This window comes from Salvelinus alpinus, chromosome 4 (assembly GCF_045679555.1).
Source record: "Salvelinus alpinus chromosome 4, SLU_Salpinus.1, whole genome shotgun sequence".
NCBI classification, from domain to species: Eukaryota; Metazoa; Chordata; class Actinopteri; order Salmoniformes; family Salmonidae; genus Salvelinus; species Salvelinus alpinus.
Window position 1 is genome coordinate 54655412 of NC_092089.1, and position 24425 is coordinate 54679836.

The 24425-nt window shown below is 42.8% G+C and overlaps 2 protein-coding genes across 6 annotated transcripts; both read left to right on the forward strand.

The window, feature by feature from the left end:
• Positions 1-192: 192 nt before the first annotated feature.
• On the forward strand, positions 193-23628 carry LOC139573966 (dual specificity protein kinase Ttk-like). 4 transcript variants are annotated; one of them, XM_071397988.1, is made up of 27 exons: positions 193-281; positions 621-726; positions 2257-2479; positions 3014-3120; positions 3624-3767; positions 5637-5780; positions 15904-16047; positions 16384-16495; positions 16615-16699; positions 17239-17345; positions 17433-17514; positions 17710-17818; positions 18013-18235; positions 18349-18455; positions 18573-18716; positions 18941-19107; positions 19318-19457; positions 19915-20047; positions 20246-20338; positions 20563-20720; positions 21485-21636; positions 21760-21884; positions 21995-22069; positions 22226-22402; positions 22516-22615; positions 22715-22800; positions 22884-23628. In XM_071397988.1, the coding sequence occupies exons 2-27, from the start codon at positions 636-638 to the stop codon at positions 22968-22970; spliced, it is 3315 nt and encodes a 1104-aa protein (XP_071254089.1). In that variant the 5' UTR covers positions 193-281; positions 621-635; the 3' UTR covers positions 22971-23628. The 4 variants fall into 4 exon arrangements, with proteins under 4 accessions (XP_071254089.1, XP_071254088.1, XP_071254090.1 ...); XM_071397987.1 differs by having other exon boundaries at positions 634-726; XM_071397989.1 differs by having other exon boundaries at positions 634-726; positions 18941-19083.
• Positions 9292-14343, forward strand: LOC139573968 (dual specificity protein kinase Ttk-like). 2 transcript variants are annotated; one of them, XM_071397991.1, is made up of 13 exons: positions 9292-9431; positions 9656-9822; positions 10033-10172; positions 10630-10762; positions 10961-11053; positions 11278-11435; positions 12200-12351; positions 12475-12599; positions 12710-12784; positions 12941-13117; positions 13231-13330; positions 13430-13515; positions 13599-14343. In XM_071397991.1, exons 1-13 carry the CDS (start codon positions 9368-9370, stop codon positions 13683-13685), a joined length of 1557 nt encoding a protein of 518 aa, XP_071254092.1. In that variant the 5' UTR covers positions 9292-9367; the 3' UTR covers positions 13686-14343. The 2 variants fall into 2 exon arrangements, with proteins under 2 accessions (XP_071254092.1, XP_071254093.1); XM_071397992.1 differs by having other exon boundaries at positions 9656-9798.
• Positions 23629-24425: the final 797 nt, after the last annotated feature.

Below are 24425 nucleotides of genomic sequence, written 5' to 3' on the forward strand. Positions count from 1 at the left end.
GGGATCATAAACTATATTCAGGTCCGCAAGATTTCTAATTGAACCCTTGGAACGGATGGTCAGATGGCCGGAGGCCCGGAGCATAATTACAAATCATATTCATCGAAGTGGGAGGAGTATTTCGAATTTTTGGGGGCGTAGTCAACCATACAAACTGACCAATGAGCTGACGAAGTAATTGGAAGTGGTGATTTTTAAACTAAGTGTGTTATAAACAGACAGACGTTTTTTTTTTTGCAGGGAAGTATAATTCTTTCACGTGAAAGTACATTTTAGAAAAGGTGAGATTCGTTTTAATCTGATGTACGGTGTAAAAAAAAAAACTGATTTGGATTGCTTTTTAGTTTTGTTTCCTTGCACGTCTTTGTGCTCCGCCACGACCCGTAGCTAACTTGATAGAACTAACGTTATTAGCTAAGCAATATGCAGATGGTTAGATACCTAAGGACGGTAACTTAGCTACACATATCCCAACGAGCTGGTTATTTACATCAGGGTCCGTTTTCTGCTTGTTGATTCACACATCAGAAGTATATATCACCCTATAGCGTAGATGTCATATTTGTGTGTATAGATAACTAGGCTTACAATCAGTAACGTTAGCTGCCTCAACATATTAGCTACATTCTGCAGAGATGTTGGAGGAGGAGCATACAGACAGACAGCACCAACTTGCCATGTTATGTCAGAAGCTCGACCGAATTAAAACAAGATATCTAATCGAAGGTAATAACACGATTTCATTCGTTCCATGGCGAAGACAAAATGCGTCATATATTGTACACAATGATATGCCCATATATAAGACCACTGAGTTTGCAAATACAGTACCAGTCAAAAGTTTGAATACCTACTCATTCCAGGGTTTTTCTTTATGTTTTACTATTTTCTACATTGTAGAATAATAGTGAAGACAAACTATGAAATCACACATGGAATCATGTAGTAACCAAAAAAAGAGTTAAACAAATTAAAATGTAATATTTGAGATTCTTTGAAGTAGCCACTTTTGCCTTGATGACAGCTTTGTACATTCTTGGCATTATCTCAACCAGCTTCATGAGGTAGTCACCTGGAATTCAATTAACAGGTGTTCTTTGTTAAGTTAATTTGTTGAATTTCATTCCTTAATGCATTTGAGCCAATCAGTTGTGTTGTGACAAGTCAATACGGAACACTTCAAGAACTGAAAGTTTCTTCAAGTGTAGTAGCAAAAAACTGGCTCTCATGAGGACCACTACAGGAAAGGAAGACCCCGAGTCACCTCTGCTGCAGAGGATAAGTTCATTAGAGTTAACTGCACCTCAGATTGCAGCCCAAATAAATACTTTACAGCGTTCAAGTAACAGACACATCTCAACATCAACTGTTCAGAGGAGACTGCGTGAATCAGGCCTTCATGGTCGAATTGCTGCAAAGAAACCACTACTAAAGGACACCAATAAGAAGAAGAGACTTGCTAGGGCCAAGAAACACGAGCACTGGACATTAGACCGCTGGAAATCTGTCCTTTGGTCTGATGAGTCCAAATTTTAGATTTTTGGTTCCAACTGCTGTGTCTTTGTGAGACAGAGTAGGTGAATGAGGTATCTCTGCATGTGTGGGAACCACACATGAATTGCGTGAATTATGGAGAAGGTGGTGTGGGTGTGCTTTGCTGATGACACTGATTTATTTAGAATAACCAGCATGGCTACCACAGCATTCTGCAGCGATATGCAATCCCATCTGGTTTGCTCTTAGTGGGACTATCATTCGTTTCTCAACAGAACAATGACCGAACACACCTACAGGCTGTGTAAGGGCTATTTGACCAAGAAGGAGAGTGATGGAGTGCTGCATCAGATGACCTGGCCTCCACAATCACCCGGCCTCAACCCAATTCAATGGTTTGGGATGAGTTGGATCGCAGAGTGAAGGAAAAGCAGCCAACAAGTGCTCAGCATATGTGGGAACTCCTTCAAGACTGTTAGAAAATCATTACTCATGAAGCTGGTTGAGAGAATGCCAAGAGTGTGCAAAGCTGTCATCAAGGCAAAGGGTGGCTACTTTGAAGAATATTAAGTATTTTGATTGCTCAACACTTTTGGTTACTACATGATTCCATATGTGTTATTTCATAGTTTTGATGTCCTCACTATTATTCTACAATATAGTAAAAATAAAGAGAACCCAGTGAATGACTAGGTGTGTCAACTTTTGATTGGTACTGTAAGTGGTCACCCACTGTCTTTTTTCCCTCACATTTTCATGCAGATGACACTGATAATATCAACCAGGCCATTGGCTCAAATTCCCCTGAAACGTGTCTCGCATATCTGATGTACTTGGAGAAGAAAGGAGACCCTCACTTGGATCCTAGTCATCTCACAAAGCTTACAGACTTCTATACCCGTGTATTCTCAACTATGCCACTGGGAAAACACTGCCAAAATGAGAGCTATGCCAGAATGCTGGTCAGATTTGCAGAGCTGAATGTGTGAGTGAACCGTGATCATTTTCCATGAGAGGGTTGAGCCTTGTTTTGCAACATGTTCCTCTGTGATTGTACTTTAGCTACATCAGTTAAAAATACAATGTGTGGGGTGTATTAATAATATTTAAAGTGGCAATCTGGGATTCGGGAAAACAACAAAGTGTGCACCCTGACACTTTTTGATTAGCAGCTGAGGGATAAGGTTAGAGAAATTTAACCACTCAAATTCATGGATGCAAGGACTATCCATTAGTTCAAAATGATAGTTTTATCCATGTTTTGAAGCTATTCAGTCTTTGTTTACAGTTACATGGTTTACAAATAAGTTTAGATGTTGGGTTCTGATGAATTACGACAGTTGAGCTAAGCTCATGAGAAATGTATACTAGTAAATGTATTTTCTTCCAAAAATCAATGGCTAATTTCCTAGTTTAAATCAAAAAATGGATGTACCAATCCCAGATTGACCCTTTTTGAAAAGAGATCTTTTTAGTATTTAGTGTAGGTCTGTCAAATGAGTCCTTTAATATCTTTCAGAATCCAAGACACCAATGGGGCAGAGGGCATCTTCAATGTTGCGACTACACACTGCCAGGATTTTGCTTTTGTGCACATTGCACACGCTCAGTTTGAACTGTCTCAAGGTAGAGAGATGCACAACAATCTTAGGCTTGACTGTCGTAGATGATTTATACACACAAGATGACACAATTTGGGTTATTTACTAAACTTTACCTCCATGGATTTACCAACTTTCTCATATTGATAAATACGCAGACACCCATAGCAACTATTGTATCTCTAACATCTTATTTATTTACTGACGATGCATGCATCAGTCCAATCTGTGAAGCTCACATTCAGAATCTCCATACTGCTGCAGGAAAGTACTATTGGTAGGTAGCCTAGTGGTTAGAGCATTGGCCTAATAACCGAAAGGTTGCTAGATCGAATGCCTGAGCTGACAAGGTAAAACTCTGTCGTTCTGCCCCTGAACAAGGCAGTTAACCCACTGTTTCCTGGTAGGCTGTCATTGTAAATAAGAATTTGTTCTTAATTGACTTGCCTAGTTAAATAAATAAAAAAATCTAGTCAGTAAGTTTTTACTTTTTATTATATATATTTTTTCACTGCCCCATCTCAAAAGGCAACACAAAGAAAAGTACTTGGATACTTCAGAGGGCCATTGAACTGAATGCCAAACCCAACGACCTGCTGGAGGCAGCTATGCAGAACTTGACATTGCGCAAAGCAGAACTTCTTTCCTCTGAGGATAAGGAAAATGTACCAGGTTTGTTTTTATGTCCAATTTCCAATCCCATTTGGGATCCGTATTAACCTGAATCCCATCGGGGCGGCAGGTAGCCTAGTGGTTAGAGCATTGGCCTAGTAACCAAAAGGTTGCCAGATCGAATCCCTGAGCTGACAAGGTAAAAATCTGTCGTTCTGCCCCTGAACAAGGCAGTTAACCCACTGTTTCCCGGTAGGCTATCATTGTAAATAAGAATTTGTTCTTAATTGACTTGCCTAGTTAAATAAATAAAACAATCTAGTCAGTAAGTTTTTATTTTTTATTATATACACTGCTCAAAAAAATAAAGGGAACACTTAAACAACACAATGTAACTCCAAGTCAATCACACTTCTGTGAAATCAAACTGTCCACTTAGGAAGCAACACTGATTGACAATAAATTTCACATACTGTTGTGCAAATGGAATAGACAACAGGTGGAAATTATAGGCAATTAGCAAGACACCCCCAATAAAGGAGTGGTTCTGCAGGTGGTGACCACAGACCACTTCTCAGTTCCTATGCTTCCTGGCTGATGTTTTGGTCACTTTTGAATGCTGGCGGTGCTTTCACTCTAGTGGTAGCATGAGACGGAGTCTACAACCCACACAAGTGGCTCAGGTAGTGCAGCTCATCCAGGATGGCACATCAATGCGAGCTGTGGCAAGAAGGTTTGCTGTGTCTGTCAGCGTAGTGTCCAGAGCATGGAGGCACTACCAGGAGACAGGCCAGTACATCAGGAGACGTGGAGGAGGCCGTAGGAGGGCAACAACCCAGCAGCAGGACCGCTACCTCCGCCTTTGTGCAAGGAGGAGCACTGCCAGAGCCCTGCAAAATGACCTCCAGCAGGCCACAAATGTGCATGTGTCTGCTCAAACGGTCAGAAACAGACTCCATGAGGGCCTGACGTCCACAGGTGGGGGTTGTGCTTACAGCCCAACACTGTGCAGGACTTTTGGCATTTGCCAGAGAACACCGAGATTGGCAAATTCGCCACTGGCACCCTGTGCTCTTCACAGATGAAAGCAGGTTCACACTGAGCACATGTGACAGACGTGACAGAGTCTGGAGACGCCGTGGAGAACGTTCTGCTGCCTGCAACATCCTCCAGCATGACCGGTTTGGCGGTGGGTCAGTCATGGTGTGGGGTGGCATTTCTTTGGGGGGCCGCACAGCCCTCCATGTGCTCGCCAGAGGTAGCCTGACTGCCATTAGGTACCGAGATGAGATCCTCAGACCCCTTGTGAGACCATATGCTGGTGCGGTTGGCCCTGGGTTCCTCCTAATGCAAGACAATGCTAGACCTCATGTGGCTGGAGTGAGTCAGCAATTCCTGCAAGAGGAAGGCATTGATGCTATGGACTGGCCCGCCCGTTCCCCAGACCTGAATCCAATTGAGCACATCTGGGACATCATGTCTCGCTCCATCCACCAACGCCACGTTGCACCACAGACTGTCCAGGAGTTGGCGGATGCTTTAGTCCAGGTCTGGGAGGAGATCCCTCAGAAGACCATCCGCCACCTCATCAGGAGCATGCCCAGGCGTTGTAGGGAGGTCATACAGGCACGTGGAGGCCACACACACTACTGAGCCTCATTTTGACTTGTTTTAAGGACATTACATAAAAGTTGGATCAGCCTGTCCACTTTAATTTTGAGTGTGACTCCAAATCCAGACCTCCATGGGTTGATAAATTTGATTTCCATTGATAATTTTTGTGTGATTTTGTTGTCAGCACATTCAACTATGTAAAGAAAAAAGTATTTAATAAGAATATTTCATTCATTCAGATCTAGGATGTGTTATTTTAGTGTTCCCTTTAGTTTTTTGAGCAGTGTATATTTTTTTACTCCCCCATCTCAAAAGGCAACACAAAGAAAAGTACTTGGATACTTCAGAGGGCCATTGAACTGAATGCCAAACCCAACGACCTGCTGGAGGCAGCTATGCAGAACTTGACATTGTGCAAAGCAGAACTTCTTTCCTCTGAGGATAAGGAAAATGTACCAGGTTTGTTTTTATGTCCAATTTCCAATCTCATTTGGGATCTGTATTAACCTGAATCCCATCGGGGCGGCAGGTAGCCTAGTGGTTAGAGCATTGGCCTAGTAACCAAAAGGTTGCCAGATCGAATCCCTGAGCTGACAAGGTAAAAATCTGTTGTTCTGCCCCTGAACAAGGCAGTTAACCCACAGTTCCTAGGCTATCATTGAAAATAAGAATATGTTCTTAACTGCTTCAGCCTAGATTTTTTTTTTTATGCAATCACAGCTTTTATGCTACTTTAGTGTACTAGTACTGTATATTAATTATCTTAATGTTTTGTCAAAATAATTTTTCTTTCAGTCTCAACTTATAATACACATGGTTCTGCGAAAAATGAAACAGAATTTCGCAAAGTCTCTGGAAACTCCGACGGTACAGGCGACTTGCAGCTTTCCAGTATTTTTTCTTCAGGGTAAAATACGTTTTTTTTTTTTTTTCAGTGCCAAGTTCTCAAACCAAGCTTCTCTCTTTGTTTTGCTTTACATTCTTCTATTCTGTCTCGTGAAAAACAATTGACACTGGTCTTCTCATTCTCTTAGAACAATGGAACCACGGAATGGACCCCAAGTGGACAAGGTTCCAGCTTGGAGGTCTGGGTCTCAACGAAAGAGAGCCGTTGGCATGGTTAGTTTTTATTAGTAGTAGTGTTGGGGTGGGGGGATGGTGGTAATTGATAGTTACATATCGCAATATTTTTTGGGACAATATTGTATCGATACTTTGACAAGTATCGATTGTTTTTTGTTAGGTAGCGTTAGCTAGTGCTAGTTGGCTGTACCTGCGGCAAAACTCGGATACTTTTCATCCTATAGCTTGTTCTCCATATTATTTTTAAATAGTGAGCCAACATCTTGTCTCATCTTGTCAGACATTTTTTTCATGACTGATCAAAACTTGTTTTTTATTATGGCTCTCTCTTGTCTCTGCAGCAGACATATAGTGAGCGTTATGTTTGGAACATCAAATCGCAATTAAATCACAGTATCGAATCACAATACATATAAAATCGTGAGAATCGCAATACATACCGTATCGGTACCTAAGTATCGTGAGAATATCATATCGTGAGGTTCCTGGCAATTCCCATCCCTAGTTTTAAAGTCGTTTTTCCATCACTTCTCTGGTTTTAAATAATATCCTGTTCTTTATTATCCTGCCTCTAGCCAGGGAGAGTGCCTGTAGTCCCCTGCTCTATCTCAGAAATGGATGATGATGACAGTGATGGAAGACAAGTGAAGAGGGAGGCTCTCATCTCAAGTAGCTTGTCCAGGTAAGCATTTTTTACCAGTGTCAAGGGAACACTATCAGAACACACAGGATTACAAAGCCTAAACTGATGAATGGAACTTTGTTTTAGGCAAACTTCTGGTTCAAGTGCGATGTTTACCTTGTCCTCGGCCAAGAAGCGTGTTGAAGATGGGGACTTCCTCAATCTAAAGGTTTGTGAATGAAAATCCCCACCTTTCAGTTGTAATTATAGATTGTGTAAGAATTTTCTAGTGCCCGGGACAACTGTTTACAATCATATACAATAACATGGAGAGCAGAGCATAGTAAAGTGACATCTTACATAATATTATTTTAAATACTGGAGTTGATTGGACAGTCATATCATTGTTGATTTGCTCTCTCAGACACCTATCATTAGCCCTGAGCCACGCCCATGGAAGAACATGGGAATTGTGGACTCCACCACTACACTGCTGCACAGGCAAGATAGGAGAGATGCCACTAGGATGGAAGGTATGTACCTTTACATTGAAGTGAAACCATTTTGGCCTAGTTGTTGACGGTGCAAAAAAGCTTGTTTAGTGAGAAGCATTACTTGGCGCACACCGACATATTCATAGATGTGCTCACTAACGGAATGGTAAACTTGGGGGAAAAATGTATTCTCACTCATATTGAGTTTATGTTCTCTGCTGTTTCAATGGTAGATACCACTGACAATATAAACCAGATAATCGGTTCCAACTCCCCTGAGGCTTGCCGGATGTATCTGACCAAGCTGGAGAAGAGGGGCAATCCTCAGACAGACACCAACCTTCTCCTAAAGCTGAAGGACTGCTATTCCAGAGTCTTCTCCAGACTGCCATTGGTAATGTACAGCAACAGTGAGAGCTATGCCAAGATGCTGGTCCGATATGCTGAACTCAAAGGGTGAGTGTACTTCAGGATGTTTTGGGGTATAAAAAAAATAACTGCATATATTGACAAACGTTATCCAGTGTTCTAGAATTGGTTTGATGACTGTATAAAAATGTCCTCCGTAGCATTGATGACCCAGATGATGCTCGGGACAACTTCATCGTTGCGAGATCCAACTGCAAAGGCTTTGCCTTTGTGCACATAGCACATGCTCAGTTTGAGGTTGCTCGAGGTAGATTGCCCTTTTTTATTTTTATTTTACATAAACGATTGTGCATAATATATGGTTTAGACCAGGGGTGTCAAACTCAAATACCCAGTGGGCCAAAATGTAAAACCTGAACAAAGTTGCGGGCCAACATTGAACAAATGAACCTTTTAATATGGACCCAAACAAGTTTTGCTTTAACATTGAATATGGAACAAGCATCGCTTATTACCATACAATATATAATTTAATAGTGGAGACATGCAAAATCGAATTTCAAATGAAAAAACACATCAATGGCATTCATTTATTAAATAAATAAAATTTAAATAAAAATCGTATGCCTCTTTTCTATTTGCAGCCTTCTGATTTAAATACCAAAATAAACATTTTCTCCACTGGCTAATAATTTTACAAATAAAATGATAATAAATCAATCAACCATTCAAGCCCATTAAAGGGCCGGGCTGATTTTGCGATCTCTGCTGCCACTATATAACTAGCCTTTACAGCAGCCTCACTTTGTGATGTGGCTTTTTTGAACATATTCTGTTGTGAAACCAAACTTCTTTTCATCTCCTCTACTTTCTGGCTCCTTTGAGTCATGTCCAGGTCCTTGTATTTGTCATGGTGTTTCGTTTCATAGTGTCGTCTAATGTTGTACTCCTTACTTACAGCCACGTTGACTCCACCAACAAGACAAACAGGTTTGTCTTTTACATATGTAAACAGATATTCTGCCTCCCACTTGTCCAGAAAGCTCCTGTTTTCTGCCTTTCTTTTCGCCATTTTTGGGAAGGGATAGCGCGCTGACAGTTGTAGCGTCTATGTTGCTATGACTACTGTCACAGAGGAGAGGGCGTTTCTGGGTCCTGTCCTGATTGGCGCGCGAAAACAACAGCAGAGCATTAAGGGATTCGTAGTATTAGCGGTGAATGCGCTGTATAATACCGGCGGGCCAGCTCTAGTAGTAATTTGGTATTGTCTCGCGGGCCAAATATAATTACCCCGCGGGCCAGATTTGGCCCGCGGGCCAGAGTTTGACACCCATGGTTTAGACACTGAACATTTATATTTTGATATTAAAGAGAATTTTGTTCATATTCTTCCAAAAGGTCAGGTCAAGAAAGGCTTGTCAATACTACAGAAAGCCCTTCAGGTGAACGCAAAGCCCACTGAACTAATTGAGACTGCAATGCAGAAACTAAAAGCCGGGAATTACCAGTTTCTCCCCGCAGAAGACCGAGAGAGTCTCCCAGGTAGGTTTCATTTAAATTTTGTAAATTATGCTTAATGTCTTGGTGGTGTTCATTAGGGCATGGAATGGAAAACGTAGTCCCTCTCTGTTTTCTCCTGTTTGGTACCTAATGAACATGACCCTGTTCATCCTGCCTACAAAGTGATAACGGCTTCAAGCTTAAAGCTTGCAAACCTGATGTAAGTTTTAGTTGAATAGATTCCTTATGTGTGTTTCTTTTTTTAGAGCCGCTGTCTCACGGGTCATTGAGTCTGTCAAACTATGGTAGAGAGAGGGAGCTGGAGATTCCCGCCCGTTTACCTCTGAGCCAGACACAGCCCAAACCCTCTAGCATGGAGCTGTCTTCAGGGTGGAAAATACCAGCCCACGTAAGCAGAGTCGTGTCTCCAGAGGTTTGGCTTGCTATTTTATTTTTGGGGTTACAACTATGTTATCAACGTGGAAGGTGCTGGCATCAAACTCCAATTTAGTTTAGTTTTAGAAACCACATTTGTCTCTCTTTTTGCCTCTGTTTTGACACTCTTAACACTTTTATATTTTTGTTTTTGTTCTTATATTTTAACCTCCTGAGTTTAACTTTGTGTGTGTTTGGTCGTCATCAGGAGAAGCACACCCCTCCTGATTTCACGCCCATTCCACGTCTAGTGGACTCTCTACCCACCCCATCCCTTCCTCTCCCGTCCAGACTCAACCCACCCGTCGCCTGCCAGATGCCCAACTACAAAGACACCAGGGCCAACAGGTGAGGGGGCTGGATAGGACATGTATCTAACATAACAGCTCTTGTACAATGATCCTAATCACCATAATCTAATGATTCTATTTCAGCTCTTGAGATATTAGGAAATGGTATTGTCAGTGTTGGGGAAGCTAATCTGAAAAGATGGTTTATCACGCTACCAATTACTTCCCATTGCAAGAAGTTGAGCTACAGTAAAGCTGCCCTCAAGAAAAAATATAGTTGAACTGAAGTTACTTTGAGAACTACCTCGTGAAAAAATTATCATATTTAAATCTGAACTGTCATAATGCAAATTTAAGACCGTCATCCATACTGTGACGTGGCGTAAGTAACAGTCACGGCAGACAGTGTAGTGAGATATGTGAGTGCGTTTAGTCTTGGAATCCAGAGGAAAGATGGGAAGCAGTGATGCAAAAAAAGAGGACTTTCTTTGACATTTGAATTCCCCTCTCCTCAGTTACTTTACCCCTGGGGTCAAGAGGAACTCCCCATATGCGGCCCCTCTCTCAGCAGCCCATAAAGCCGTCCCTGCCCAGCAGCAGCCGTACATCCCCCTCAGCCAGGTGTCCTATGCCCAGCAGACCCACCAGGTAAACCACAAATGCCATCCATGGGATTTCCCTGATCACTTGACCTGAACAGGCAAAACGCAGTCAGGCAGGAGGAACTAAGTCATGGCCCTAGTTATGTTCTTTTTTTTTGTGAGTTTGCTGTTTAAATTATAGGCCTATGTCAAATGAAATGTGGACTCTATGGTTGAATGACTCTGCACTTGTCTGTTACTTCAGGGTTCTGCCGTTGCTCTCTCAAACGAGTCCATTGTGATAAAGGGCAAACGGTTCCTCGTCCTGAAGATGATTGGCCGAGGTGGATCCAGTAAGGTAGGGGCTAGTTGTCTTGTTCATTAGGGCACAATGTAACAAAAGCTCTCAACATTGTGCAACGGAAAACAAAAAACAGACTTACTTGTTGGACAATTTAAGATGGTACTTCCCTGTTTCAATTTGTTTGAAACCTGAAGATACCAGGGAAATACTACAGGTGGTTTTATGGCCAATTGGATATTTTTTCAGCTGGTTTGATGGTAGGTTCTCTGTCTTTTCAGGTGTACCAGGTTCTGGACCAACGTAATCAGCTGTTTGCTGTGAAGTATGTGAACCTGGAGGAGGCTGATGCCCAGACAGTGGAGAGCTACAAGAACGAGATAGAGCATCTCAATCGCCTGCAGCAGTACAGTGATCAGATCATCAAGCTGTATGATTAGTGAGTGTTCACTACTCTGACTTATTCAGCTAGGGTCTAGCAATAAATGTATTATATTTTTTGATGAAAATGCATACACATACATATACATCCAAAACATAAGAAAAACTTGTGGTACTGGTACGTACATAAAAATAAAATACACATGGCCTACATATAAAAAAAGATGAAGGATAATACAACGTATAAAATAAAAATAAATACAAAATGTATGCATTTTTTTACACAATTTTCGTGATGTCCAATTGGTAGTTACGATCTTGTCTCATCAATCTTGTATCAACTCTCCAGCGGGAGAGGCGAAGGTTGAGTCATGCGTCCTCCGAAACATGACCCGCAAAGCTGCACTGCTTCTTAACACCTGCTCGTTTAACCTGGAAGCCAGCTGCACCAATATGTCAGAGGAAACAGTTCTACTGACGAGTGAAGTCAGCTTGCAGGCGCCCGTCCACCACAAGGAGTCGCTAGAGCGCGATGAGCCAAGGAAAGTCCCCTGGCCAAACCCTCCCCTAACCCGGAAGACACTGGGCTAATTGCCGCCCTATGGGACTCCCGGTCACGTCTGGCTGTGACACAGCCTGGGATCGATCCCCAGGCTGTAGTAACGCCTCAACACTGCGATGCAGTGCCTTAGACTGCTGTGCCACTCGGGAGGTCCCGACACAACGTATTTTGATTGTGGTCCTCAGTTCCATCCCACTATACATGTCATGTGATTCCCAGTGAGCAGTGTTTTTTATCAGTCGAGTTCTCTTTTATTCCAGTGAAATAACCAACAGCTACATCTACATGCTGATGGAATGTGGTAACCTGGACCTCAGCACCTGGCTACGCAACCGTAAAACTGTCAACCCGCTGGAGAGGAAGTTATACTGGAAGAATATGCTGGAGGCAGTCCAGACCATCCACAAACATGGTTATTATCTCTCCATCTATCTTAAACTCTGTATCTCTCTTCATCAGTAACCCTTATGTTTTCTAAGTTCCTCATACCCAAGCATTGCAGTCTCTATAACAAGCCTTTTTACTTTTTGTTTAGGTATTGTCCATAGTGACTTGAAGCCAGCCAATTTTGTGATTGTGAATGCCTCGCTGAAATTGATCGACTTTGGCATTGCAAACCGCATCCAGCCTGATGTGACGAGCATTATGAAAGATTCTCAGGTAAGAGCACAACCCCCATCTCCAACTGTAGTTAACAATGTATGTATACATAACCAGAAGCTTTCCAAAATAAGGATATTGATCTTCACGAAAAAAAATCCTAAACACAGGTTGGGACCTTGAACTACATGCCCCCTGAGGCCATCAAAGACACTTCATCCCAGCCAGGGAAGGCAAGCTCTAAGGTGCGCTGATGTCCCTTCCTTCTTATCCAAAACAATGTATTTTTAATACTTTAAAAAAACTTTTTAATATTCCATATGGACTCATTTATATCAATGTTGGAAGATGATGCATGTTTAATGATGTATAATAAATCTCTCTGTTGATTTGATTAATAGATTAGTACTAAAGGTGATGTGTGGTCCCTTGGTTGCATCATGTACTGCATGACCTATGGGAAGACTCCATTCCAGACCATCACCAACCAGATCACCAAGCTACACGCCATCATTGACCCGACCCATGAGATAGAGTTCCCTGACATTGCAGAGAAGGATCTGCTAGATGTGTTGAAGGTGAGTGATTCCATTCATTCTGCTACGTATTGGCTTTTTTGTTTGAGTTTTGATTTAGTGTGAATGATATGGATAAATGGGATCTGGTGGGTTATGTTTTTTTCTACCACCAGAGGTGTTTGGTACGAAACCCAAGAGAGCGGATTTCCATCGCGGGGCTGCTGGAGCATTCATACCTAAAGCTTCAGTCTCAGCAACAGTCACCTGTGCCAGGTACATAAACGCGCGCACATTATGCATATTTATACCTCATACCTGCCATAATACCAAGTGTTTTTATTTCTTTTTGTCTGCCTCTCTGTCTCCTTTCAGCACCTCCTGACAATAACGATCTGAAGAGGATCCTCAACGAGCTCGCTGCCTTACAGTCTCCCAACAGCATTGCCAGGGCTGCTAATGTAAGCATAATGTGGAATTTCCCATAATAATTGTCTTATCGTCGTTGGCTTTAACTGACTGGCGTCTTCTCTGCAATCGACAGAACTTGGCGAAAATGTGCAACAGTGGTCGGAAACTGGACGCTGCAGGGTGTGTAAAGTCATCCAGCCATCTCAACTGGAAGATGTAGATGATCCACTGATGGCCTAAAAACCCCCAAAGGGGTCAGCAGATAGAACTCCATTCCTAGCCTAAGTTGAGCTTTACCCAAGAGATACACTGCCCATGCCATGCTTCGGCACAACCTGAAAAATACATCCTGTTTGGTAGTACACTGGCCCTGTTTGAATACTTTGAAAATGTATCCTTACTTCCTTCCCCTTTTTAAAGTAATCACTGATCTGTCATGTCTGGAATGGTGAAAGCTATGAAGTGGAACCTTTGCTTTTATTCTATCCAAGTATGTTAGATCAGTGATAACACCGAGGATGGGAGGAAAGAAGGATGCATTTTAACCGTTTTTAAGCAGGGTCCATAAATGCCCTATAGAGCTCTACCATCTCCATGTTTTATTCTCTTATGTCTTCATGACTTCCCCTTGCTCTCATCTTGAAGGATACGGATCTACACTGTTTTTTATTTATTTTTAAGATGGACACTTTTTTTGTGTTTCTTTACTTTGCACATTTTACTGTACTCTCAAACATGTAAATACAAAAAATGCTCAACAAATGAACTAGCTAACTGTATTATTGATGTTTATTTCTTTCAGCTGTCAATTTCATCTGTAGTTATTTATATGTTGTATATACACTGCTCAAAAAAATAAAGGGAACACTTAAACAACACAATGTAACTCCAAGTCAATCACACTTCTGTGAAATCAAACTGTCCACTTAGGAAGCAACACTGATTGACAAATTTCACATGCTGCTGTGCAAATGGAATAGACAACAGGTGGAAATTATAGGCAATTAGCAAGACACCCCCAATAAAGGAGTGGTTCTGCAGGTGTTGACCACAGACCACTTCTCAGTTCCTATGCTTCCTGGCTGATGTTTTGGTCACTTTTGAATGCTGGCGGTGCTTTCACTCTAGTGGTAGCATGAGACGGAGTCTACAACCCACACAAGTGGCTCAGGTAGTGCAGCTCATCCAGGATGGCACATCAATGCGAGCTGTGGCAAGAAGGTTTGCTGTGTCTGTCAGCGTAGTGTCCAGAGCATGGAGGCGCTACCAGGAGACAGGCCAGTACATCAGGAGACGTGGAGGAGGCCGTAGGAGGGCAACAACCCAGCAGCGGGACCGCTACCTCCGCCTTTGTGCAAGGAGGAGCAGGAGGAGCACTGCCAGAGCCCTGCAAAATGACCTCCAGCAGGCCACAAATGTGCATGTGTCTGCTCAAACGGTCAGAAACAGACTCCATGAGGGTGGTATGAGGGCCCGACGTCCACAGGTGGGGGTTGTGCTTACAGCCCAACACCGTGCAGGACGTTTGGCATTTGCCAGAGAACACCAAGATTGGCAAATTCGCCACTGGCGCCCTGTGCTCTTCACAGATGAAAGCAGGTTCACACTGAGCACATGTGACAGACGTGACAGAGTCTGGAGACGCCGTGGAGAACGTTCTGCTGCCTGCAACATCCTCCAGCATGACCGGTTTGGCGGTGGGTCAGTCATGGTGTGGCGTGGCATTTCTTTGGGGGGCCGCACAGCCCTCCATGTGCTCGCCAGAGGTAGCCTGACTGCCATTAGGTACCGAGATGAGATCCTCAGACCCCTTGTGAGACCATATGCTGGTGCGGTTGGCCCTGGGTTCCTCCTAATGCAAGACAATGCTAGACCTCATGTGGCTGGAGTGTGTCAGCAGTTCCTGCAAGAGGAAGGCATTGATGCTATGGACTGGCCCGCCCGTTCCCCAGACCTGAATCCAATTGAGCACATCTGGGACATCATGTCTCGCTCCATCCACCAACGCCACGTTGCACCACAGACTGTCCAGGAGTTGGCGGATGCTTTAGTCCAGGTCTGGGAGGAGATCCCTCAGAAGACCATCCGCCACCTCATCAGGAGCATGCCCAGGCGTTGTAGGGAGGTCATACAGGCACGTGGAGGCCACACACACTACTGAGCCTCATTTTGACTTGTTTTAAGGACATTAAAACAAAAGTTGGATCAGCCTGTCCACTTTAATTTTGAGTGTGACTCCAAATCCAGACCTCCATGGGTTGATAAATTTGATTTCCATTGATAATTTTTGTGTGATTTTGTTGTCAGCACATTCAACTATGTAAAGAAAAAAGTATTTAATAAGAATATTTCATTCATTCAGATCTAGGATGTGTTATTTTAGTGTTCCCTTTAGTTTTTTGAGCAGTGTATATTGTTTTACTCCCCCATCTCAAAAGGCAACACAAAGAAAAGTACTTGGATACTTCAGAGGGCCATTGAACTGAATGCCAAACCCAACGACCTGCTGGAGGCAGCTATGCAGAACTTGACATTGTGCAAAGCAGAACTTCTTTCCTCTGAGGATAAGGAAAATGTACCAGGTTTGTTTTTATGTCCAATTTCCAATCTCATTTGGGATCTGTATTAACCTGAATCCCATCGGGGCGGCAGGTAGCCTAGTGGTTAGAGCATTGGCCTAGTAACCAAAAGGTTGCCAGATCGAATCCCTGAGCTGACAAGGTAAAAATCTGTTGTTCTGCCCCTGAACAAGGCAGTTAACCCACAGTTCCTAGGCTATCATTGAAAATAAGAATATGTTCTTAACTGCTTCAGCCTAGATTTTTTTTTTTATGCAATCACAGCTTTTATGCTACTTTAGTGTACTAGTACTGTATATTAATTATCTTAATGTTTTGTCAAAATTATTTTTCTTTCAGTCTCAACTTATAATACACATGGTTCTGCGAAAAATGAAACAGAATTTCGCAAAGTCTCTGGAAACTCCGACGGTACAGGCGACTTGCAGCTTTCCAGTATTTTTTCTTCAGGGTAAAATACGTTTTTTTACGTGCCAAGTTCTCAAACCAAGCTTCTCTCTTTGTTTTGCTTTACATTCTTCTATTCTGTCTCGTGAAAAACAATTGACACTGGTCTTCTCATTCTCTTAGAACAATGGAACCACGGAATGGACCCCAAGTGGACAAGGTTCCAGCTTGGAGGTCTGGGTCTCAACGAAAGAGAGCCGTTGGCATGGTTAGTTTTTATTAGTAGTAGTGTTGGGGTGGGGGGATGGTGGTAATTGATAGTTACATATCGCAATATTTTTTGGGACAATATTGTATCGATACTTTGACAAGTATCGATTGTTTTTTGTTAGGTAGCGTTAGCTAGTGCTAGTTGGCTGTACCTGCGGCAAAACTCGGATACTTTTCATCCTATAGCTTGTTCTCCATATTATTTTTAAATAGTGAGCCAACATCTTGTCTCATCTTGTCAGACATTTTTTTCATGACTGATCAAAACTTGTTTTTTATTATGGCTCTCTCTTGTCTCTGCAGCAGACATATAGTGAGCGTTATGTTTGGAACATCAAATCGCAATTAAATCACAGTATCGAATCACAATACATATAAAATCGTGAGAATCGCAATACATACCGTATCGGTACCTAAGTATCGTGAGAATATCATATCGTGAGGTTCCTGGCAATTCCCATCCCTAGTTTTAAAGTCGTTTTTCCATCACTTCTCTGGTTTTAAATAATATCCTGTTCTTTATTATCCTGCCTCTAGCCAGGGAGAGTGCCTGTAGTCCCCTGCTCTATCTCAGAAATGGATGATGATGACAGTGATGGAAGACAAGTGAAGAGGGAGGCTCTCATCTCAAGTAGCTTGTCCAGGTAAGCATTTTTTACCAGTGTCAAGGGAACACTATCAGAACACACAGGATTACAAAGCCTAAACTGATGAATGGAACTTTGTTTTAGGCAAACTTCTGGTTCAAGTGCGATGTTTACCTTGTCCTCGGCCAAGAAGCGTGTTGAAGATGGGGACTTCCTCAATCTAAAGGTTTGTGAATGAAAATCCCCACCTTTCAGTTGTAATTATAGATTGTGTAAGAATTTTCTAGTGCCCGGGACAACTGTTTACAATCATATACAATAACATGGAGAGCAGAGCATAGTAAAGTGACATCTTACATAATATTATTTTAAATACTGGAGTTGATTGGACAGTCATATCATTGTTGATTTGCTCTCTCAGACACCTATCATTAGCCCTGAGCCACGCCCATGGAAGAACATGGGAATTGTGGACTCCACCACTACACTGCTGCACAGGCAAGATAGGAGAGATGCCACTAGGATGGAAGGTATGTACCTTTACATTGAAGTGAAACCATTTTGGCCTAGTTGTTGACGGTGCAAAAAAGCTTGTTTAGTGAGAAGCATTACTTGGCGCACACCGACATATTCATAGATGTGCTCACTAACGGAATGGTAAACTTGGGGGAAAAATGTATTCTCACTCATATTGAGTTTATGTTCTCTGCTGTTTCAATGGTAGATACCACTGACAATATAAACCAGATAATCGGTTCCAACTCCCCTGAGGCTTGCCGGATGTATCTGACCAAGCTGGAGAAGAGGGGCAATCCTCAGACAGACACCAACCTTCTCCTAAAGCTGAAGGACTGCTATTCCAGAGTCTTCTCCAGACTGCCATTGGTAATGTACAGCAACAGTGAGAGCTATGCCAAGATGCTGGTCCGATATGCTGAACTCAAAGGGTGAGTGTACTTCAGGATGTTTTGGGGTATAAAAAAAATAACTGCATATATTGACAAACGTTATCCAGTGTTCTAGAATTGGTTTGATGACTGTATAAAAATGTCCTCCGTAGCATTGATGACCCAGATGATGCTCGGGACAACTTCATCGTTGCGAGATCCAACTGCAAAGGCTTTGCCTTTGTGCACATAGCACATGCTCAGTTTGAGGTTGCTCGAGGTAGATTGCCCTTTTTTATTTTTATTTTACATAAACGATTGTGCATAATATATGGTTTAGACACTGAACATTTATATTTTGATATTAAAGAGAATTTTGTTCATATTCTTCCAAAAGGTCAGGTCAAGAAAGGCTTGTCAATACTACAGAAAGCCCTTCAGGTGAACGCAAAGCCCACTGAACTAATTGAGACTGCAATGCAGAAACTAAAAGCCGGGAATTACCAGTTTCTCCCCGCAGAAGACCGAGAGAGTCTCCCAGGTAGGTTTCATTTAAATTTTGTAAATTATGCTTAATGTCTTGGTGGTGTTCATTAGGGCATGGAATGGAAAACGTAGTCCCTCTCTGTTTTCTCCTGTTTGGTACCTAATGAACATGACCCTGTTCATCCTGCCTACAAAGTGATAACGGCTTCAAGCTTAAAGCTTGCAAACCTGATGTAAGTTTTAGTTGAATAGATTCCTTATGTGTGTTTCTTTTTTTAGAGCCGCTGTCTCACGGGTCATTGAGTCTGTCAAACTATGGTAGAGAGAGGGAGCTGGAGATTCCCGCCCGTTTACCTCTGAGCCAGACACAGCCCAAACCCTCTAGCATGGAGCTGTCTTCAGGGTGGAAAATACCAGCCCACGTAAGCAGAGTCGTGTCTCCAGAGGTTTGGCTTGCTATTTTATTTTTGGGGTTACAACTATGTTATCAACGTGGAAGGTGCTGGCATCAAACTCCAATTTAGTTTAGTTTTAGAAACCACATTTGTCTCTCTTTTTGCCTCTGTTTTGACACTCTTAACACTTTTATATTTTTGTTTTTGTTCTTATATTTTAACCTCCTGAGTTTAACTTTGTGTGTGTTTGGTCGTCATCAGGAGAAGCACACCCCTCCTGATTTCACGCCCATTCCACGTCTAGTGGACTCTCTACCCACCCCATCCCTTCCTCTCCCGTCCAGACTCAACCCACCCGTCGCCTGCCAGATGCCCAACTACAAAGACACCAGGGCCAACAGGTGAGGGGGCTGGATAGGACATGTATCTAACATAACAGCTCTTGTACAATGATCCTAATCACCATAATCTAATGATTCTATTTCAGCTCTTGAGATATTAGGAAATGGTATTGTCAGTGTTGGGGAAGCTAATCTGAAAAGATGGTTTATCACGCTACCAATTACTTCCCATTGCAAGAAGTTGAGCTACAGTAAAGCTGCCCTCAAGAAAAAATATAGTTGAACTGAAGTTACTTTGAGAACTACCTCGTGAAAAAATTATCATATTTAAATCTGAACTGTCATAATGCAAATTTAAGACCGTCATCCATACTGTGACGTGGCGTAAGTAACAGTCACGGCAGACAGTGTAGTGAGATATGTGAGTGCGTTTAGTCTTGGAATCCAGAGGAAAGATGGGAAGCAGTGATGCAAAAAAAGAGGACTTTCTTTGACATTTGAATTCCCCTCTCCTCAGTTACTTTACCCCTGGGGTCAAGAGGAACTCCCCATATGCGGCCCCTCTCTCAGCAGCCCATAAAGCCGTCCCTGCCCAGCAGCAGCCGTACATCCCCCTCAGCCAGGTGTCCTATGCCCAGCAGACCCACCAGGTAAACCACAAATGCCATCCATGGGATTTCCCTGATCACTTGACCTGAACAGGCAAAACGCAGTCAGGCAGGAGGAACTAAGTCATGGCCCTAGTTATGTTCTTTTTTTTTGTGAGTTTGCTGTTTAAATTATAGGCCTATGTCAAATGAAATGTGGACTCTATGGTTGAATGACTCTGCACTTGTCTGTTACTTCAGGGTTCTGCCGTTGCTCTCTCAAACGAGTCCATTGTGATAAAGGGCAAACGGTTCCTCGTCCTGAAGATGATTGGCCGAGGTGGATCCAGTAAGGTAGGGGCTAGTTGTCTTGTTCATTAGGGCACAATGTAACAAAAGCTCTCAACATTGTGCAACGGAAAACAAAAAACAGACTTACTTGTTGGACAATTTAAGATGGTACTTCCCTGTTTCAATTTGTTTGAAACCTGAAGATACCAGGGAAATACTACAGGTGGTTTTATGGCCAATTGGATATTTTTTCAGCTGGTTTGATGGTAGGTTCTCTGTCTTTTCAGGTGTACCAGGTTCTGGACCAACGTAATCAGCTGTTTGCTGTGAAGTATGTGAACCTGGAGGAGGCTGATGCCCAGACAGTGGAGAGCTACAAGAACGAGATAGAGCATCTCAATCGCCTGCAGCAGTACAGTGATCAGATCATCAAGCTGTATGATTAGTGAGTGTTCACTACTCTGACTTATTCAGCTAGGGTCTAGCAATAAATGTATTATATTTTTTGATGAAAATGCATACACATACATATACATCCAAAACATAAGAAAAACTTGTGGTACTGGTACGTACATAAAAATAAAATACACATGGCCTACATATAAAAAAAGATGAAGGATAATACAACGTATAAAATAAAAATAAATACAAAATGTATGCATTTTTTTACACAATTTTCGTGATGTCCAATTGGTAGTTACGATCTTGTCTCATCAATCTTGTATCAACTCTCCAGCGGGAGAGGCGAAGGTTGAGTCATGCGTCCTCCGAAACATGACCCGCAAAGCTGCACTGCTTCTTAACACCTGCTCGTTTAACCTGGAAGCCAGCTGCACCAATATGTCAGAGGAAACAGTTCTACTGACGAGTGAAGTCAGCTTGCAGGCGCCCGTCCACCACAAGGAGTCGCTAGAGCGCGATGAGCCAAGGAAAGTCCCCTGGCCAAACCCTCCCCTAACCCGGAAGACACTGGGCTAATTGCCGCCCTATGGGACTCCCGGTCACGTCTGGCTGTGACACAGCCTGGGATCGATCCCCAGGCTGTAGTAACGCCTCAACACTGCGATGCAGTGCCTTAGACTGCTGTGCCACTCGGGAGGTCCCGACACAACGTATTTTGATTGTGGTCCTCAGTTCCATCCCACTATACATGTCATGTGATTCCCAGTGAGCAGTGTTTTTTATCAGTCGAGTTCTCTTTTATTCCAGTGAAATAACCAACAGCTACATCTACATGCTGATGGAATGTGGTAACCTGGACCTCAGCACCTGGCTACGCAACCGTAAAACTGTCAACCCGCTGGAGAGGAAGTTATACTGGAAGAATATGCTGGAGGCAGTCCAGACCATCCACAAACATGGTTATTATCTCTCCATCTATCTTAAACTCTGTATCTCTCTTCATCAGTAACCCTTATGTTTTCTAAGTTCCTCATACCCAAGCATTGCAGTCTCTATAACAAGCCTTTTTACTTTTTGTTTAGGTATTGTCCATAGTGACTTGAAGCCAGCCAATTTTGTGATTGTGAATGCCTCGCTGAAATTGATCGACTTTGGCATTGCAAACCGCATCCAGCCTGATGTGACGAGCATTATGAAAGATTCTCAGGTAAGAGCACAACCCCCATCTCCAACTGTAGTTAACAATGTATGTATACATAACCAGAAGCTTTCCAAAATAAGGATATTGATCTTCACGAAAAAAAATCCTAAACACAGGTTGGGACCTTGAACTACATGCCCCCTGAGGCCATCAAAGACACTTCATCCCAGCCAGGGAAGGCAAGCTCTAAGGTGCGCTGATGTCCCTTCCTTCTTATCCAAAACAATGTATTTTTAATACTTTAAAAAACCTTTTTAATATTCCATATGGACTCATTTATATCAATGTTGGAAGATGATGCATGTTTAATGATGTATAATAAATCTCTCTGTTGATTTGATTAATAGATTAGTACTAAAGGTGATGTGTGGTCCCTTGGTTGCATCATGTACTGCATGACCTATGGGAAGACTCCATTCCAGACCATCACCAACCAGATCACCAAGCTACACGCCATCATTGACCCGACCCATGAGATAGAGTTCCCTGACATTGCAGAGAAGGATCTGCTAGATGTGTTGAAGGTGAGTGATTCCATTCATTCTGCTACGTATTGGCTTTTTTGTTTGAGTTTTGATTTAGTGTGAATGATATGGATAAATGGGATCTGGTGGGTTATGTTTTTTTCTACCACCAGAGGTGTTTGGTACGAAACCCAAGAGAGCGGATTTCCATCGCGGGGCTGCTGGAGCATTCATACCTAAAGCTTCAGTCTCAGCAACAGTCACCTGTGCCAGGTACATAAACGCGCGCACATTATGCATATTTATACCTCATACCTGCCATAATACCAAGTGTTTTTATTTCTTTTTGTCTGCCTCTCTGTCTCCTTTCAGCACCTCCTGACAATAACGATCTGAAGAGGATCCTCAACGAGCTCGCTGCCTTACAGTCTCCCAACAGCATTGCCAGGGCTGCTAATGTAAGCATAATGTGGAATTTCCCATAATAATTGTCTTATCGTCGTTGGCTTTAACTGACTGGCGTCTTCTCTGCAATCGACAGAACTTGGCGAAAATGTGCAACAGTGGTCGGAAACTGGACGCTGCAGGGTGTGTAAAGTCATCCAGCCATCTCAACTGGAAGATGTAGATGATCCACTGATGGCCTAAAAACCCCCAAAGGGGTCAGCAGATAGAACTCCATTCCTAGCCTAAGTTGAGCTTTACCCAAGAGATACACTGCCCATGCCATGCTTCGGCACAACCTGAAAAATACATCCTGTTTGGTAGTACACTGGCCCTGTTTGAATACTTTGAAAATGTATCCTTACTTCCTTCCCCTTTTTAAAGTAATCACTGATCTGTCATGTCTGGAATGGTGAAAGCTATGAAGTGGAACCTTTGCTTTTATTCTATCCAAGTATGTTAGATCAGTGATAACACCGAGGATGGGAGGAAAGAAGGATGCATTTTAACCGTTTTTAAGCAGGGTCCATAAATGCCCTATAGAGCTCTACCATCTCCATGTTTTATTCTCTTATGTCTTCATGACTTCCCCTTGCTCTCATCTTGAAGGATACGGATCTACACTGTTTTTTATTTATTTTTAAGATGGACACTTTTTTTGTGTTTCTTTACTTTGCACATTTTACTGTACTCTCAAACATGTAAATACAAAAAATGCTCAACAAATGAACTAGCTAACTGTATTATTGATGTTTATTTCTTTCAGCTGTCAATTTCATCTGTAGTTATTTATATGTTGTATATACACTGCTCAAAAAAATAAAGGGAACACTTAAACAACACAATGTAACTCCAAGTCAATCACACTTCTGTGAAATCAAACTGTCCACTTAGGAAGCAACACTGATTGACAAATTTCACATGCTGCTGTGCAAATGGAATAGACAACAGGTGGAAATTATAGGCAATTAGCAAGACACCCCCAATAAAGGAGTGGTTCTGCAGGTGTTGACCACAGACCACTTCTCAGTTCCTATGCTTCCTGGCTGATGTTTTGGTCACTTTTGAATGCTGGCGGTGCTTTCACTCTAGTGGTAGCATGAGACGGAGTCTACAACCCACACAAGTGGCTCAGGTAGTGCAGCTCATCCAGGATGGCACATCAATGCGAGCTGTGGCAAGAAGGTTTGCTGTGTCTGTCAGCGTAGTGTCCAGAGCATGGAGGCGCTACCAGGAGACAGGCCAGTACATCAGGAGACGTGGAGGAGGCCGTAGGAGGGCAACAACCCAGCAGCGGGACCGCTACCTCCGCCTTTGTGCAAGGAGGAGCAGGAGGAGCACTGCCAGAGCCCTGCAAAATGACCTCCAGCAGGCCACAAATGTGCATGTGTCTGCTCAAACGGTCAGAAACAGACTCCATGAGGGTGGTATGAGGGCCCGACGTCCACAGGTGGGGGTTGTGCTTACAGCCCAACACCGTGCAGGACGTTTGGCATTTGCCAGAGAACACCAAGATTGGCAAATTCGCCACTGGCGCCCTGTGCTCTTCACAGATGAAAGCAGGTTCACACTGAGCACATGTGACAGACGTGACAGAGTCTGGAGACGCCGTGGAGAACGTTCTGCTGCCTGCAACATC